This window comes from Ipomoea triloba, chromosome 13, assembly GCF_003576645.1.
Source record: "Ipomoea triloba cultivar NCNSP0323 chromosome 13, ASM357664v1".
Lineage (NCBI taxonomy): Eukaryota > Viridiplantae > Streptophyta > Magnoliopsida > Solanales > Convolvulaceae > Ipomoea > Ipomoea triloba.
The window spans coordinates 30,180,246-30,193,817 of record NC_044928.1 but is presented as its reverse complement, the minus strand read 5'-3'; the positions used below and the strand labels follow the sequence as shown (position 1 = coordinate 30,193,817).

Below are 13,572 nucleotides of genomic sequence, written 5' to 3'. Positions count from 1 at the left end.
ATGGAGTCTCTGGGTGAAACTTGTATTGTAAATTAGCTGAGCTGAGCTGCCTAATTATATTGTAGACTATAGAAGGGCTGAAACATCACACTCCATTGAAAACCACACTTCATATATTTACATACATAAGGGGAAGGGGGGGAACCAATTATTTGAAGAAGAACCAAGCTTCCATTATATTCCATTCCATGCATGCATCATATCCATGCAAGTTTATTTAGTCTGCAATGCTAAGGAAGAGATTGCATGCATATTTTATTTGACCAAACACTCTTCATCACAAAAGAGTGAAAACAAACCAACACAACTAACATTCCATCCCCAAACACTGAAATGCCAGCACAGGCATTCATTATTATTAGCAGACATAATTAGCGTATTATCATCGTACACATCGAAAACATCATCGTCAATTAACCTCTGTTCTTCTTCCCCGGATTTTGATCGTAGTCGAGCATATCTTCCAGAACCTTATCATCCAAGCACTCAAACTCAATCACTTCCCTTGAAGAAGAAGAAGAAGTTGCAGAAGCAGAGTAGAAGTGGGAGGAGCTTCTGGGCAAATTATACTCTTCGGGGAAATTAAGGATGGCGAGGTGGCCCCGGGTGGCGAAAGCGGCCCGGTCGTAAGCCCGGGCCGCCTCCTCGGCCGAGTTGTATGTTCCCAGCCAAACCCTCGCCCCGGCCGGCTTAGTCATGTCCCGAATCTCCGCCGCATATTTCCCCCACGGCCGCTTTCGGACGCCCCGGTACCTGACCTCCCCGCCGGAGCCGGAGCCGGAGCCGCCGTCCACCGTGGTTTTGCCGGTATTATGGTCGGCCATTTTTTGCTTGCATGGGGTGTATGAATATGTTGTGAAGATGAAATTAAAGCGCAAGTTGATGGGGCGGTTGAATTGAATTGGTACTTATAATGGTGAGGGAATTTTGAAAACGTGATTGTATAGAATTTGGATTGTATCAACAAAATATTTAAAAAATAATAATATATAATAATAATAAAGGAATTTGGGGAAACATATAATGTGCGTGTGGGTGATGATGGGTCAGGAATCTGCCACTCAATTGATAAAGAAGTTGCCAAAAGTAATAGTTTCAATTCCTTGCATGCATCTGGATGGTCAACCTGATGGCTAACTATACATACATGTTCAGGTACTCAAAAAAAATTACATACATGTTCAGATACTAATTGTCTGATTAAGCATTTATTACTATAGCCAAAAGTGATAGTTAGTAGTGAAATTATAATTTTATTTCTTTATACTTGTATAACGGTCAGTACCATGCATATTTCAATGACAGAATGTTAGACGCTGCCCTCCAACCCCTCACCCCGCCCCATCCCAGCACAATTTACATAAAGAAGTTCAAAAATGAACATATATGTTAGCTCATCTCAGATAGATTGTATTCGCTAAAAAACTTCTTATTAAAACAAAGAATCTTATTATCAATTTCATCGCAAAGGCAAATGTTCAACTCTCGATAATTACTTTACTTTGTGTTATGTATGTCTCATACATTACTACTTACTAGTATAGAAAGTAATAGGTGCAAGAGCGTAGTGGATCAGCGTAGAGTGAGTGGAATGGAGCGGAATGAAATGATAGCACATGCCTCGGGCCGGGGGTTAAACCTAAACTGGGTTCACGGGCTAAGTGGGTTAGGGGTGCCGGGCAGTGCCTGGCAGTACCGTACATGAGTAATTTTGTAAATATATTGCATGTTAAGGTTATCTATAAATATTATACTTGTAACCCTAAATGTATTATTATCACAATTAATAAAAAATCTCATTTACTTAAGTAGTCTTAAACTGCCGCCGAACTATGTAAATTTATTTCTTTATTTATAATCTCTTGTTCTCGTTTTTCGTCAATTATATAATATAATATTGTTAGGAGAAAAACTACGTACTGGATCACCTCATCACCTGTAATAGGTTCGTTTCGTTGATAACTTTATCTTTACATTGTCCTTTGAACCTTAATTAATGTAGAATCATTTGTCAAAGTGAAAGTGCTCTCTTTTTCTTTATTTTCTTTTTTTTTTTTAATAAAAATTATGAATTTTATATTAATATTTCAAGGAGCTGGCCCGGTGCAGCTTGATGAGGTAGATATATTTATCCTATTCACTGAATGCAGGCGTAATGAGATCATTTGCTTATGTACTTTGGTCTTACGTACGATGAACATCATGTAGTCTTTCACGTTCTTAACCCTACAAACAAAATATAGCCGGAGTGTTTTGTTCTTTTCCTAAAAAAGGCGAGGATGTTGTTTGGTAAATGGATATTAGCTGAATGATTTTTTTTTTTTGAGCCTAGCAAGGTGTTTGGTAAATTAGTTGTTAGCTAGCTGATAGCTGTGTGGTATAATTTATTTTTCTCAAAAAGTTAATTGAAAAAGTTATTTTGAGTAGCCTTTTGAATTTTAGTATTTTGGAGTTATAAAAAGATTATTAACATAATACTTATATTGATTTTTAACCAAGTCAAATAATTAATAGTGGTCATATAAGTCAAAATTGACTGATAGGCTGATTATTTACTAAACAGGGCCGAGATTTCTAAAAAATTAAGAAGTATCAAAGTGTTGGCCAGATTGATGTTTCCATACGAGAGGACGTCTCTTAAGGGACGAGAGTGCATCATCACTCATGCCAACCAAGCTGGTTATTCTCTATTTTCTTTAAATTCATTTTTTTTTTCATATTTCTATTTATCCGAAGAAAGTTAAAAATTTATTCAGTTATTAAATATTATCATTTCTTATTCTATTCTTTCTTTTTCTTTTTTTTTTTTCCATTTTTGTAGGATGGTTTGGATTATTATAGAATAACATATCTTATTCAATACAATATAAGAAGATGAAAAAGGGTGTATCATGTATGTAGGCAAAATTTCTTAATTAGCCAAAAGTATAGGGTACGTGTATAATTAAAATCGAATAATAAATAAATAAAAGTATTCTATAGTTATATGGTTGCCGTCACTAATGAGTACATGCTCCATTACTTTTCATGTAAGCCACCAAAAATTTATTGGCTTAAATGGAAGATAGGGTTATAGTGGAATATTATAGGATGAATAATAATATAATAAAGCATATCATTAAGTTGATTAATTAATTAATTACAATGTTACAAGTGCATGAAATGTCACAACAAGAACAACAATGTACGATTGTTGATGGAATGAAGCAAGATTTATTCCAGCTCTCTACATTGAATGAAACACGAATTTATTTAACTTGTCTAATCTATGTTTCATTGAATTTGGGTGAATCACTGTGAGAATATAAATATATAATCTTTTTGGGGTAAAAATCATTGATTGGCTCTACACTTTAATTTGGACCATCCACAAAAGGAAAACTATTACTTTTTCATATCTTTTTACTAGATTTTGTCTAAAATAAGGTATTTTCTTGGTGTTATTGAAATTTTGTTTTCATACGTGGAAAAAGGATAACGATGAAGTTATAGAAAACACGGTCAGGTCATTTGTAAATGGCAATAAGGACATGTAGTTTGAGATTGCGTGTATCGCTAACCAGTTTACGTAAAAGTTCACCCAAATGACAACTCCAACTCCTCTTAACAAGTTCGTGAATAGCAAAAAAAAAAAAAAAAAAAACACACACACACACACACACAAAAACAAAAACTAGGGTTTAAAAAAAAAAAACATTTTCCGTTAGTAGGGATCCCTAGTATTATTCCTGTTGAAATAAAACCGCATCATTTGATGAAATAACATTTGGAATAAAATTTTTGCGGAAAGTAACATTATTCATTATTGAATACTTTATTATAGATTCCATTAATACCTTTTATCAAATAAATGGCAGATATCTTGATCTAAGTTCATTTTCATTGGCTTTCTGTAATTTATTCCACCTAGTCAATAAGATAAAATACCATTTGTGGCAAAAATTGGCAAAAAAAACATTTAGAAAATTGGTTATTTAAAAAATATATCTGAACTAAAATTTTCTCATTAACAACCGTCTTTTAGCTTATTATGAAGTTCATCATCGATATCACAATAATAACTATTTGTGAATATAATTGATTGATCCTAATTATTCAAATAAAGCCGCATCATTTTATAAGATGAGATTTGGAATAAAAAATTTTACGAAAAATAACATAATTCATTATTTAATACTTTATGGTAGATTGAGATTCCATTAACATCTTGTATCAAATATATGTTAGAATATAATTGGAATTGAACCATTAAATCACTGGATTTTTTTTACATCCTAGGATAAATTCGTCCAAACCTATGATTTGGGAGGCTTGAACTAACCAATTATATTCAAACACATTAACCCAACAAAGCAAAACAAACTTTTATAAATATATTTAAATAATTCTATGATTTGAGAGGTTTGAACACATGATCGAACCCATGAGAATTAGCTTTTAGGTGTGGTTATGTGGTTTAATAAAATATAATATAATATTATTATAATCTGAATGTATATAATTATCTTTTTACCATTAAATAAAATAATTAAAATCAATTAATTGAACATTCTTAAAGAGCATATAAAGTACAAGTTTGTTTGTATACTTGGGACTAGAATTCAAACAGGATTTTGATTCATATAAAACAAAGTGGGGCTGCAGGCAGGATTATCATTACTTTCTCCTTTTCTTGTCGTCAAATTTGTTGAAATTAAATTGTTAACTTTTAGGGGATGAGACCTGGGAAGCTTTCTTCCTTTTATCATTTAGATTCCCTTATGGGGATGAATGAGCTAATATTTGACGTGGCTTGAAGATTATTGGGCGATTATTTGAAGGGTCAAGTCTGACACCATGTCATTAAAATGTGACATTGTTTGCTATGTAACCACAAGTATAAAGAAATAAAGTTATGCATTAGATACTAGTTATAATTTTTGGCGTGTTGTGGTAAGCACTTGATTTGACAATTAGTATCAGAGCATGTCACAAGTTTGAATCCATGCCACAATTAAAGCATGTTATATGTTGAAACACCCTCAGGTAATTTGTTGTCGTCTAACCTCAAGGGTGGACGAGACTCGTCTTATTCATGCCAAGTAAGACGCGACGTGAAGAATAGCACTCCCTCATAAATTTTACGATGCACTCAATTTTTCACGACTCAAAACTCGAGAGACTCGCACCATATACTTTAATTTGGGAAACATGTAGGCTGCCAAACACACCATTTGATTTACTTCCGACCTCCACCAAGCTAGACATTAGGGTAACAAAACATACCCTCCACCAAGCTAGACATTAGGGTAACAAAACATACCATTCTTAATGTTGGGCGGAGGTCGTCGGTAAAGGGCCAAATACCAGCCATTGTTGGCTAGGGAATTATTGGGTCGACGGTGACTGGTGAAGGGCAAAGTTCAGCATCCTCAGCTTTCTCTCAAAAATGTGACAGTATAATAAAAAAATAAAATTATATATTCACTGCGAGCTATAACTTTTAGCATATAATGGTAAACGTCTGATTCTAACGTTTAATAAGCAATTAAGATGACACGAAATAGAAAATGAAATGAAAGTATACATCCACGTATGTAGTCAACACTAAGTTCGCAGGCTGCTGCATGCCAAGGTTTGAATAATAATATGAAAAGAATAAAGCATAGCTTTCTTCTTTCTCTTACATATATATGACATTCGCAATGATAGCTATAGAACTTTTTTTTTTCTAAAGAAAATCATTTGTACATTATTGACTTTAAATATTTATTGCTATATATTTAATAAAATGAGGAAAATAGAATTTGAATACTGAAAAAGGAGAGAAATCTTTGTCATATATATACTGTGCTCAGATCCTTTGCTAAAAAGGCTACATTATAATTTTTAATTTAAAAAAAAAAAAAAAAAACTATTCCAGTTGAGTCTCAATAGAATTACATTCGAGGACATATCTGTTAAAACGTTCTTACATACACATACTTAATAATTTTAGTTTATTTATGTCAAACAATAAATATAAACGATAAGCAAAGTGTAATGTGTAACGAATTATTATGACAATTGACTATATATATCATATATTTGGACTATACATTTGTGCTCTTTATATTTGTATAAATCCCTATATGTTAAAGAATTTATATTACTTTCTCCTTCAACATTTTCCACCACCCAAAAAATGGAAGAATATTTTTACAAATAATTCTAAACTTTTTTCAACCACTAGAAAACCACCTATTGTCTTACAGTTGGTCTAAAATTCTAAACTTCAACAATCTTTAATTTCTCGATGGTTGTTATACTGAGCACCCTCAACTAGTGATAAAAATAGCAACAACCTTTTTTTATTTTCAAAATAGTCGGAAAGTTTGTCGCAAACCCTAACTTTTGAGATTGCATTAAAATAAACTATCTTTTTAGGGTTGTGATTGAAACTTGTAGTCATTATTTAAAAGTAGCACTGAATAAATCATGCTCTTATGTAATTAACCCTCAACGTGAAAGACAAATGCATTATGAAAATTTTGTACGACAGATTTGACTGAGAGTGTAAAATAAACTATTTTAAATCTATATGTTTATTATTTTCCTTAGCCGCCAGTTCTTGCAAAGAATATGCATGAAAACTTTGGCTTACGTGCGAGGAGCCCACAAGTGACAAGTGTACGTAGTGGAGTGTAGCAGCTAGCTAGGGTGAATCAACAACATTAAACAAATCGAATTAAAAATTTTGGGATAAAAATGGAACTTACAAATACATAGAATTGATGAATACATGAATGCAGACCATTATAGTTCTCTACATTGAACATAAGTAGCTTAATTAATCTAGACAATTAGCCTAGCTAGTTTCATTAGATTAGTTTAATTAATTTGGGGTTTAGGAGGGATGATTGAATTGAAATGATAGGTTTAGTCTCATTGATATTAATTGCTTATTTTATGCAATGGAAGTGTTTAGGAGGGATGATTGCCTTCTCTATTGATTCAAAGGCCACCCTATCGTTTTACAGTCGCCGATCACTTTATTATCAGAATATTGATCGAAATCGTCACTAATCGTTTTTTGACTTCATTACATAAAATGAGATTTTGGTGGGTTTAATTGCAACCTTAAAAAAATTTAAATGTCTAATTGACTTTTTAATTAAAGTTTGAGGGTCTATTTGATCATTTTTTTCCTTAAATTTTTAATATAAATTTATTTTTAGTATATTACCTACAACTGAATATGCAGCGCAATCAAAATAAATATACAGTTTATTAAAAATGAACATGTATTAATGGTATAATTTGCCTCGATATTATATACAATGATTTTTTTTAATCTCTTCATTGAAGAAGCCATCAAGCGGGCCTACCAAGCCTATGCAGCCCAATTACAAAGGGCCCATGATTGGAGCTATTAGGCCTCCAATGATAACTTTGGAAATCCATGGTAGTTATTATCAATAAAAAAAAAAATTATTGTACCGGGACTAATTTAATTGAGGCTTTTTTTGTTTTTTAGTACTACTGAATTCAATTGAGTCTTATTCGATGATATTAATGCAAATATATGAGTTTGAACCTCCTACCTCAACTCATACCTTCTCTATTTGGGTCTAAATGAAATCCGACTAAAACTCGATTAGATTAGTTTCATTCGGTAGAATATAATCTTGAAAATTCGTCCCGAAGAGATTGAACCCCACACACATATATAGTAATAATTCATGTTTAATATAGTAATACACATATTATGCCTTTATGGTAAATGGTAATATATACTATATAGTAATAATATCACATATATATGGCAATAATAATCAAATACAGTATTAATTATTAAGATACCAATATGATAAATTTCAACCATATTACTATATATTAACTATAAATTATTACTAGTAATAATTAATTTTCAAAAAATTATAAGATAAACAATAGACACTGATATTTTATGGATTAAAAAAAAAGGAAAAAAAAAAGAGGGTAATTTGATGGGCTGGACATCGGGTCGGGTCGGCCCATTAAATGCTCGTGAAAATCAAGGTTAGAAAGGCGAAACGCGGCGACTCTTCAAAATTGCAGCCGGATAATTGATCGCCATCGGAATACGTGGCGCTCTCCCATTCGCTAGCGTGCTGCGTTGGAATCGTGACCGGTAACTCCTTTTCTTTCCCCTAGCGTCCTCGTCACCCTAATCATCAGGAAAAAGAAAAAGAAAAAAAAAAGGAAAAAAGAAAAAAAAATATTCTTTCTTCTTCGCCGTTCTGGTTCGGATTTCTCCATTTTTTTTTGATTCAGGTATAGCTAAGAATGGACGATTTGGATTCGTTCCAAGACAACAACTGGGACCTAGCCGATTTCGATTGTTTCGTCAACGACGTTTCTCCAAGCCCCGATCTTTTCTGGGATCATCAATCCATTTCCCTGAGGTAAATTTGCTTAAAGATTCAAACTTGCAGATTTTTTGGATTTTTTTGAGTATTATTTTTCTCTGGCCAAAAAGTTTGGAAACAATTGTTGTACTTTTTTCTCTGGAGTTTATTCTCGTATTGATTTAGGAACATTACTTGTTTGCCCTCAAAGTTCTGATTTTTCTCAAACTCTTTTCCCTGGAGAAGGCAGGTTTGGTTCTAGCAATGTTTGTGTCTAGGAATTGGGTGGAATTTTAGCAACCAATGGTGAGCTTGATTCACAATAATTACTGGCCTAAAACGAGATTTGGGATTGTAAAAATGGGTGAGAAGAGTGATCTTTGATTTTGTGAAATTCTAAGATTGTAAAAATGGCTGAAAAGATGAATCTTTAATGTTGTGAAGACATGTTATGAGGTAAAAATTCATCCAAAGTAGGAATTAACTGCCCATCTTATATGTTGTCAATTAATTTGATGTGTTTTTCCTTACAGAAAAAAGGATTTAATGAGGATTAGATAAGTAGATGCTACTTGACCATAAGCATAATTACGAAATAACGCAGAGAAATAAAGTTTATGCTTTGGCCACTAATTGGTAGAAATTATGAACTGTTTACCACAAAGGCTTTAACTTGGCCTGCAGATCTTCAGAAGTGGATACTCCCCATTATGGTGCTACATCTCAAGGAAAAGAATGTTTAGAATCAGAGTGCCAGAGAAAGAGGTATTTTGTTTGTTACTCCATATATATTTGTAATTCACACTTCAATTTTTATTATGTTCTTAATACAGTATAATAAAGCATGAGCATTTTGATGCATTTATATGTTTGGTGTCTTGTGTTATGACGTTATGTGCTTACTAGCAGTGGATGATGAAGTTCTTTGCATAAATTTTGCATCCCAAGCTCAACGTTTTAAACTCAATATCCACTTCTACCTTTATTAGTCAGGAAGACTTGCATAAAAATAAAGGATGCTACTTTTTATTGGCACTGATATATTCCATTTTCCTTTTCTTCTGACATTACAATTTGTATTGAATAGCTTAGACCGACTGAGGGTTTCTTGGTAATTATAATGCTTAAGCTTGAATATTTTAAGCACAAGCTAAACCCTGACTGAATCTTAAGGTGCCATAGTACTCATTTTGCAATTCTCGTGTGCATGCCTTCTAACTGAGGCCTAGGAATATATTGGCTATAAATTGAAATTTAAATTAAAAGTAGGCAATGGAGGGGTTATTTGGTGTACATGGTTTCTACTTAGATTGGTTTTCTTTTATTTCTGTGCTTTTCATCATTTTTGTTGTTTTTAATAGGGGACGCAGTGATTCATGCAACAAACTAGGGAGCAAAGCTTGCCGTGAGAAACTAAGAAGGGAAAAGTTGAATGACAGGTATCCTTATGATTCTATGAGATTGCTTGAAATGTATTATGTTTCTCTTACGGTTTGGATGGTTGCATTTAAAAGTCGGTTCTAGTTTTTGAGCTATTGAGCAAGCAGTTGAACACTAAAGAGTAACAAGTTTGTTTTAATCGCTCACTAGTCATTATTGTGAAACTATGATGAATATATCCTTTATGCAGATTTGCGGAGTTGTGCTCTGTTCTAGAACCTGAAAGGCCTGTACAAACAGACAAAATGGCTATACTTGGGGATGCCATTAGAGTTCTAAACCAGTTAAAGACAGAATCTCAAGAGTATGCAGAGATGAATGAAAAGCTTTTGGAAGAGATCAAAACTTTAAAGGTTAAATATACTTTTTGATGTGTATGATCTATGGTCATTTTTTGTGGCTTAAATTTGAGTTTCGGGGCACAATTCATTTGATTTAAAATGTATGAAGTAAATTGGATGACACTGGCAATTTTAAAGTTTTTACGTAAGCTTTCATCTTGTGGTGTTTTAACTGTTAGATTCGATTTTTATGAATTCACTCTTAAACAGGCCGAGAAGAATGAACTTCGTGAAGAGAAACTGACACTGAAGGCAGATAAAGAGAAATTAGAGCAGCAGTTGCAAGCAATGGCTGTACCGCCTGCTGGTTTTATGCCACCCCATCCCGCTGCATATCAGCCTGGGCCCAATAAGATTGCAGTTTACCCCAGTTATGGTTATCTTCCAATGTGGCATTATCTACCTCCATCTGCTCGTGATACATCTCAAGATCATGAGCTCAGGCCACCTGCTGCTTAATTCTTAGGCTGATTATGTGCTCTATTTGCCCTTGTTCTTGTAAATATTGGTAATGCTTCCAATATCCGAGTTGGGCTTGTCTCTAACCCCGCTCTTTTCTTTGGGGTTTGTTTTTTTTTATTTCTGGTGCAGGTACATGTATTTGGACACGATTGTTTTAGATGCAAGTGAATTTAATTTGCAGTAATTTTGGTCTCAACTTCATTTTCGCCCTTTTTCTATCTGTGTGCTTTTGTCATGTTCTCTTATCCATCCTAGCCTGACATTAGCGACTTGTTTGTCTTTTGTCTGGTAATTACGTATCATGGCATATCTTGACTTGCCAGTTTTGAGTATTTGGAAGCTGTTCCGATCCAGAGATCCATTTTCAGGGAAAAACAATAATACAAGGTCTTAAAGGATTGCCTGGCAGGCTTGACTCGAGGTCTTGAGTTGTCTTTCTGCAAAGGTACCTGCTCCTAACCTTGCTCATTTACTACTTTAAGTTTACATTTGTCATCTCGGGTCATTTTAATGGTAATTGATATATCGGTACGTTCTATGGTTCTGCTGTTACGACATTCTGATCAGGTGTAAACAGTCTCCTCTTCGATTCTCCACAATTTTCAGCTGGAATTTCTTCGGATTGCTCTTTCACCTTCATTTCTGCTTCTTGATCGCGTTCTTTTCCCCAGAGTAGCAAGTACAGACCAACTATCACAATCACTGCACCTATGATACTGAAATGTCAAAAGATTGATAGTTAGAATATGAAGCGATTTACAAACTTCAAAACTTCAATGCTGCATCTTTAGATTGATTACCTGCCAGTATATAGCTTTTCTCCCAGGACAAAATATGACAGAACCGCGACCAAGATTGTTGACAGAGGATTGAACATTGTAACGAAAACTGGTCCCTTTTGCTCTGTGCACCAGAGTTGAATGTAGACCACTATACCGGAAATCACAACCCCCTGAGATTCATTCATTCATCCACCACTGAATCAGTTCTGTGAGTATTGAGTAATGAGATTCATTTAAATGACCAGATTGCTTTGAGCCACTTACTCCATATATGGTGGACCACAGATCAATGTTGAAGCCAATGGTCCAAGCGGCTTTTTTGTGCTGCACAATCACTGTATACACTGCTGATTGCGCTGCTCCAACGAAACTCATCCAAGTTGTCAGCGACAACTGTGCTGGATATCTTCTCAATGCCAAAGCCTGCAGATTTCGAGGTGATATCACTATATCAGTCCCTATAAGTAAAAAAACGCTTATTTCTTCAAGTAATCGGGATTAGGGTTTCCAAGTTTGTTTTTGCATATAGCATCCAGTATTCCCATCATTGTAAGACTAATCTGGATCCAGGCTTGATCGCCCCCGCAAAGTTTGACTCTTATTCGGGGGAAGGCCTGGCCTGGCTGGGCCAGGCCGGGCCGAGAACTCTTGTAGAAAGGCAGTTATGAGTTGAGGTGGTGAGTGATAACCTGCATTATATACCACATAGCCCATGCTATGCAGCTAGCAACAGTCAAAATCGAGCCTTTCACCCAGTTTTCCTGAATAGTTATGTTCCCTTTACTGATGGAGATGGGAGGGTGCCATAGTTTTTTCAGGACAGGTCCCTTGTATAGTGTCATAGTCATCACTCCAGCCAGTGAAACCAAAGTCCCGAGAACCTTTGCAATCCCCCGAGGACTGTGTATATCAACCACTTCCAATCTGCACGAAACACAGTAAATTTTTAATTTTTTTTTACTTCATTGTTATTACACGTTATACTTGTATACCTGAGTATGATTGCAATTACAAATGTTACGGCAGCCATGGCGTTGACAACCGAGGCAATGAAAGTCGGAGAAGTGTAGTTTAAGCTCGCGAAATACATATTCAGAGTCAAGCTCACTCTGCAATGACAGAATGACTGGCCTGTTACTATCATTGCAGGGTTTATGAATCTGTTTATACAAAGCTATGATGTTTAATCGAAACTTTTACCCCAGAAGCGAGAGAACGAAGATCTCTAGGAAGAGAGCTAACGTCAATTTTGGCCTTTTTGTTCTGCAGGAAGTCGAGAAATACATGGGAAGGAACTACGAGTCCAGAAGCACATTGAAATTTTGTGAATATCTAACGTACCTTTCGAGGAAGTATGCAAAAGGCAGAAACGCCAAACCAGAAACGATATGTCGGTAAGTAACATAGACGTGAGGGTTCATGCCATGATTGAACGAAGCCTGCGTTATGAAGTAGAGGAAAGTGTAGGCAAGCTGAGCCAAAACCATGAGAATGTGAGGCTTAAACTGCTGAAACTTTCCGAGAATTCTGCCTCTGATCGCCTTCATCGCCATTGCAAATCTGCTGGTTTCTTTTGGGTAATCTGAAATCTTAATGAGGCCTGTTTTTGTTGATAGTCTTGACAGTTCTGCATGAATGCAGGATCAGAATCAAGAATGGAGGAAAATATAGTTCTTGAAAAGCTTTGACACTACATTTACTCCTATGATGCTATTGTCTGTGTATATATAATGGCAATATAATGGCAATGAGTGGATTATAAATATCAAAATTTAAATGTTCACAATTCAGAATTGTAAATTGTGTATTTTGGACATGGGTCCACAGGATAATTTGCCATAAATATAATAAATCCATTTTTGGGCCCACCATTTTAAACGCACCACTTATTCCAGCCTCAAAATCTTAAGCATATTTTTTAATACCCATTACAATTTACATATTGAATGTTCACAATTTACATATTGAAAATTGTAAACATATAGTTGTAAATATTTAGTATAATAAATTGTGAACATTCAATATGTAAATTGTGTAAGACCCAGGTCCACTTTCCTGGATATATTTTGCCACAAATATAATACATCCATTTTTGGGCCCACCATTTTAAACGCACCATTTATTTCAGCCTCGAAATCTTAAAAGTACTTTGTTAAAGTAGACCCGGATCCGCAGAATATTTTACCATAAATATAATAC

The 13,572-nt window shown here is 34.5% G+C and overlaps 3 protein-coding genes and 1 long non-coding RNA gene across 4 annotated transcripts; 2 read left to right on the top strand and 2 right to left on the bottom strand.

Annotated features, from left to right (window-relative positions):
- Positions 1 to 159: 159 nt before the first annotated feature.
- Positions 160 to 824, bottom strand: LOC116002957 (ethylene-responsive transcription factor 14-like). The gene has a single exon (XM_031243146.1). It carries the CDS (start codon positions 822 to 824, stop codon positions 414 to 416), a length of 411 nt encoding a protein of 136 aa, XP_031099006.1. The 3' UTR covers positions 160 to 413.
- Positions 825 to 8,031: 7,207 nt separating this feature from the next.
- Positions 8,032 to 10,787, top strand: LOC116002955 (transcription factor bHLH104-like). The gene is made up of 6 exons (XM_031243145.1): positions 8,032 to 8,131; positions 8,275 to 8,405; positions 9,033 to 9,113; positions 9,710 to 9,787; positions 9,979 to 10,141; positions 10,340 to 10,787. The coding sequence occupies exons 2-6, from the start codon at positions 8,287 to 8,289 to the stop codon at positions 10,586 to 10,588; spliced, it is 690 nt and encodes a 229-aa protein (XP_031099005.1). The 5' UTR covers positions 8,032 to 8,131; positions 8,275 to 8,286; the 3' UTR covers positions 10,589 to 10,787.
- A 258-nt stretch (positions 10,788 to 11,045) lies between these two features.
- Positions 11,046 to 13,072, bottom strand: LOC116002958 (WAT1-related protein At4g08300-like). Its single transcript, XM_031243147.1, has 8 exons — positions 12,963 to 13,072; positions 12,715 to 12,900; positions 12,574 to 12,636; positions 12,366 to 12,482; positions 12,063 to 12,297; positions 11,638 to 11,796; positions 11,392 to 11,543; positions 11,046 to 11,307 (listed from the first exon to the last, which is right to left on the bottom strand). The coding sequence occupies exons 1-8, from the start codon at positions 13,004 to 13,006 to the stop codon at positions 11,127 to 11,129; spliced, it is 1,137 nt and encodes a 378-aa protein (XP_031099007.1). The 5' UTR covers positions 13,007 to 13,072; the 3' UTR covers positions 11,046 to 11,126.
- Positions 11,685 to 13,039, top strand: LOC116002959. The gene is made up of 2 exons (XR_004094572.1): positions 11,685 to 11,810; positions 12,643 to 13,039. It is a non-coding gene; the product is annotated as an uncharacterized LOC116002959 (long non-coding RNA).
- Positions 13,073 to 13,572: the final 500 nt, after the last annotated feature.

Bases quoted from the DNA above. Each gene is read 5' to 3' on its own strand.
- LOC116002957 (XM_031243146.1), bottom strand. From the start codon at position 824: ATGGCCGACCATAATACCGGCAAAACCACGGTGGACGGCGGCTCCGGC.
- LOC116002955 (XM_031243145.1), top strand. From the start codon at position 8,287: ATGGACGATTTGGATTCGTTCCAAGACAACAACTGGGACCTAGCCGAT. The intron at 8,406-9,032 runs GTAAATTTGCTT...CTTGGCCTGCAG, and splicing joins CATCAATCCATTTCCCTGAG to ATCTTCAGAAGTGGATACTC. The intron at 9,114-9,709 runs GTATTTTGTTTG...TGTTTTTAATAG, and splicing joins TCAGAGTGCCAGAGAAAGAG to GGGACGCAGTGATTCATGCA.
- LOC116002958 (XM_031243147.1), bottom strand. From the start codon at position 13,006: ATGCAGAACTGTCAAGACTATCAACAAAAACAGGCCTCATTAAG. The intron at 11,544-11,637 runs GTAAGTGGCTCA...AATGAATCTCAG, and splicing joins TGTGGTCCACCATATATGGA to GGGGTTGTGATTTCCGGTAT. The intron at 11,308-11,391 runs GTAATCAATCTA...TTGACATTTCAG, and splicing joins GAAAAGCTATATACTGGCAG to TATCATAGGTGCAGTGATTG.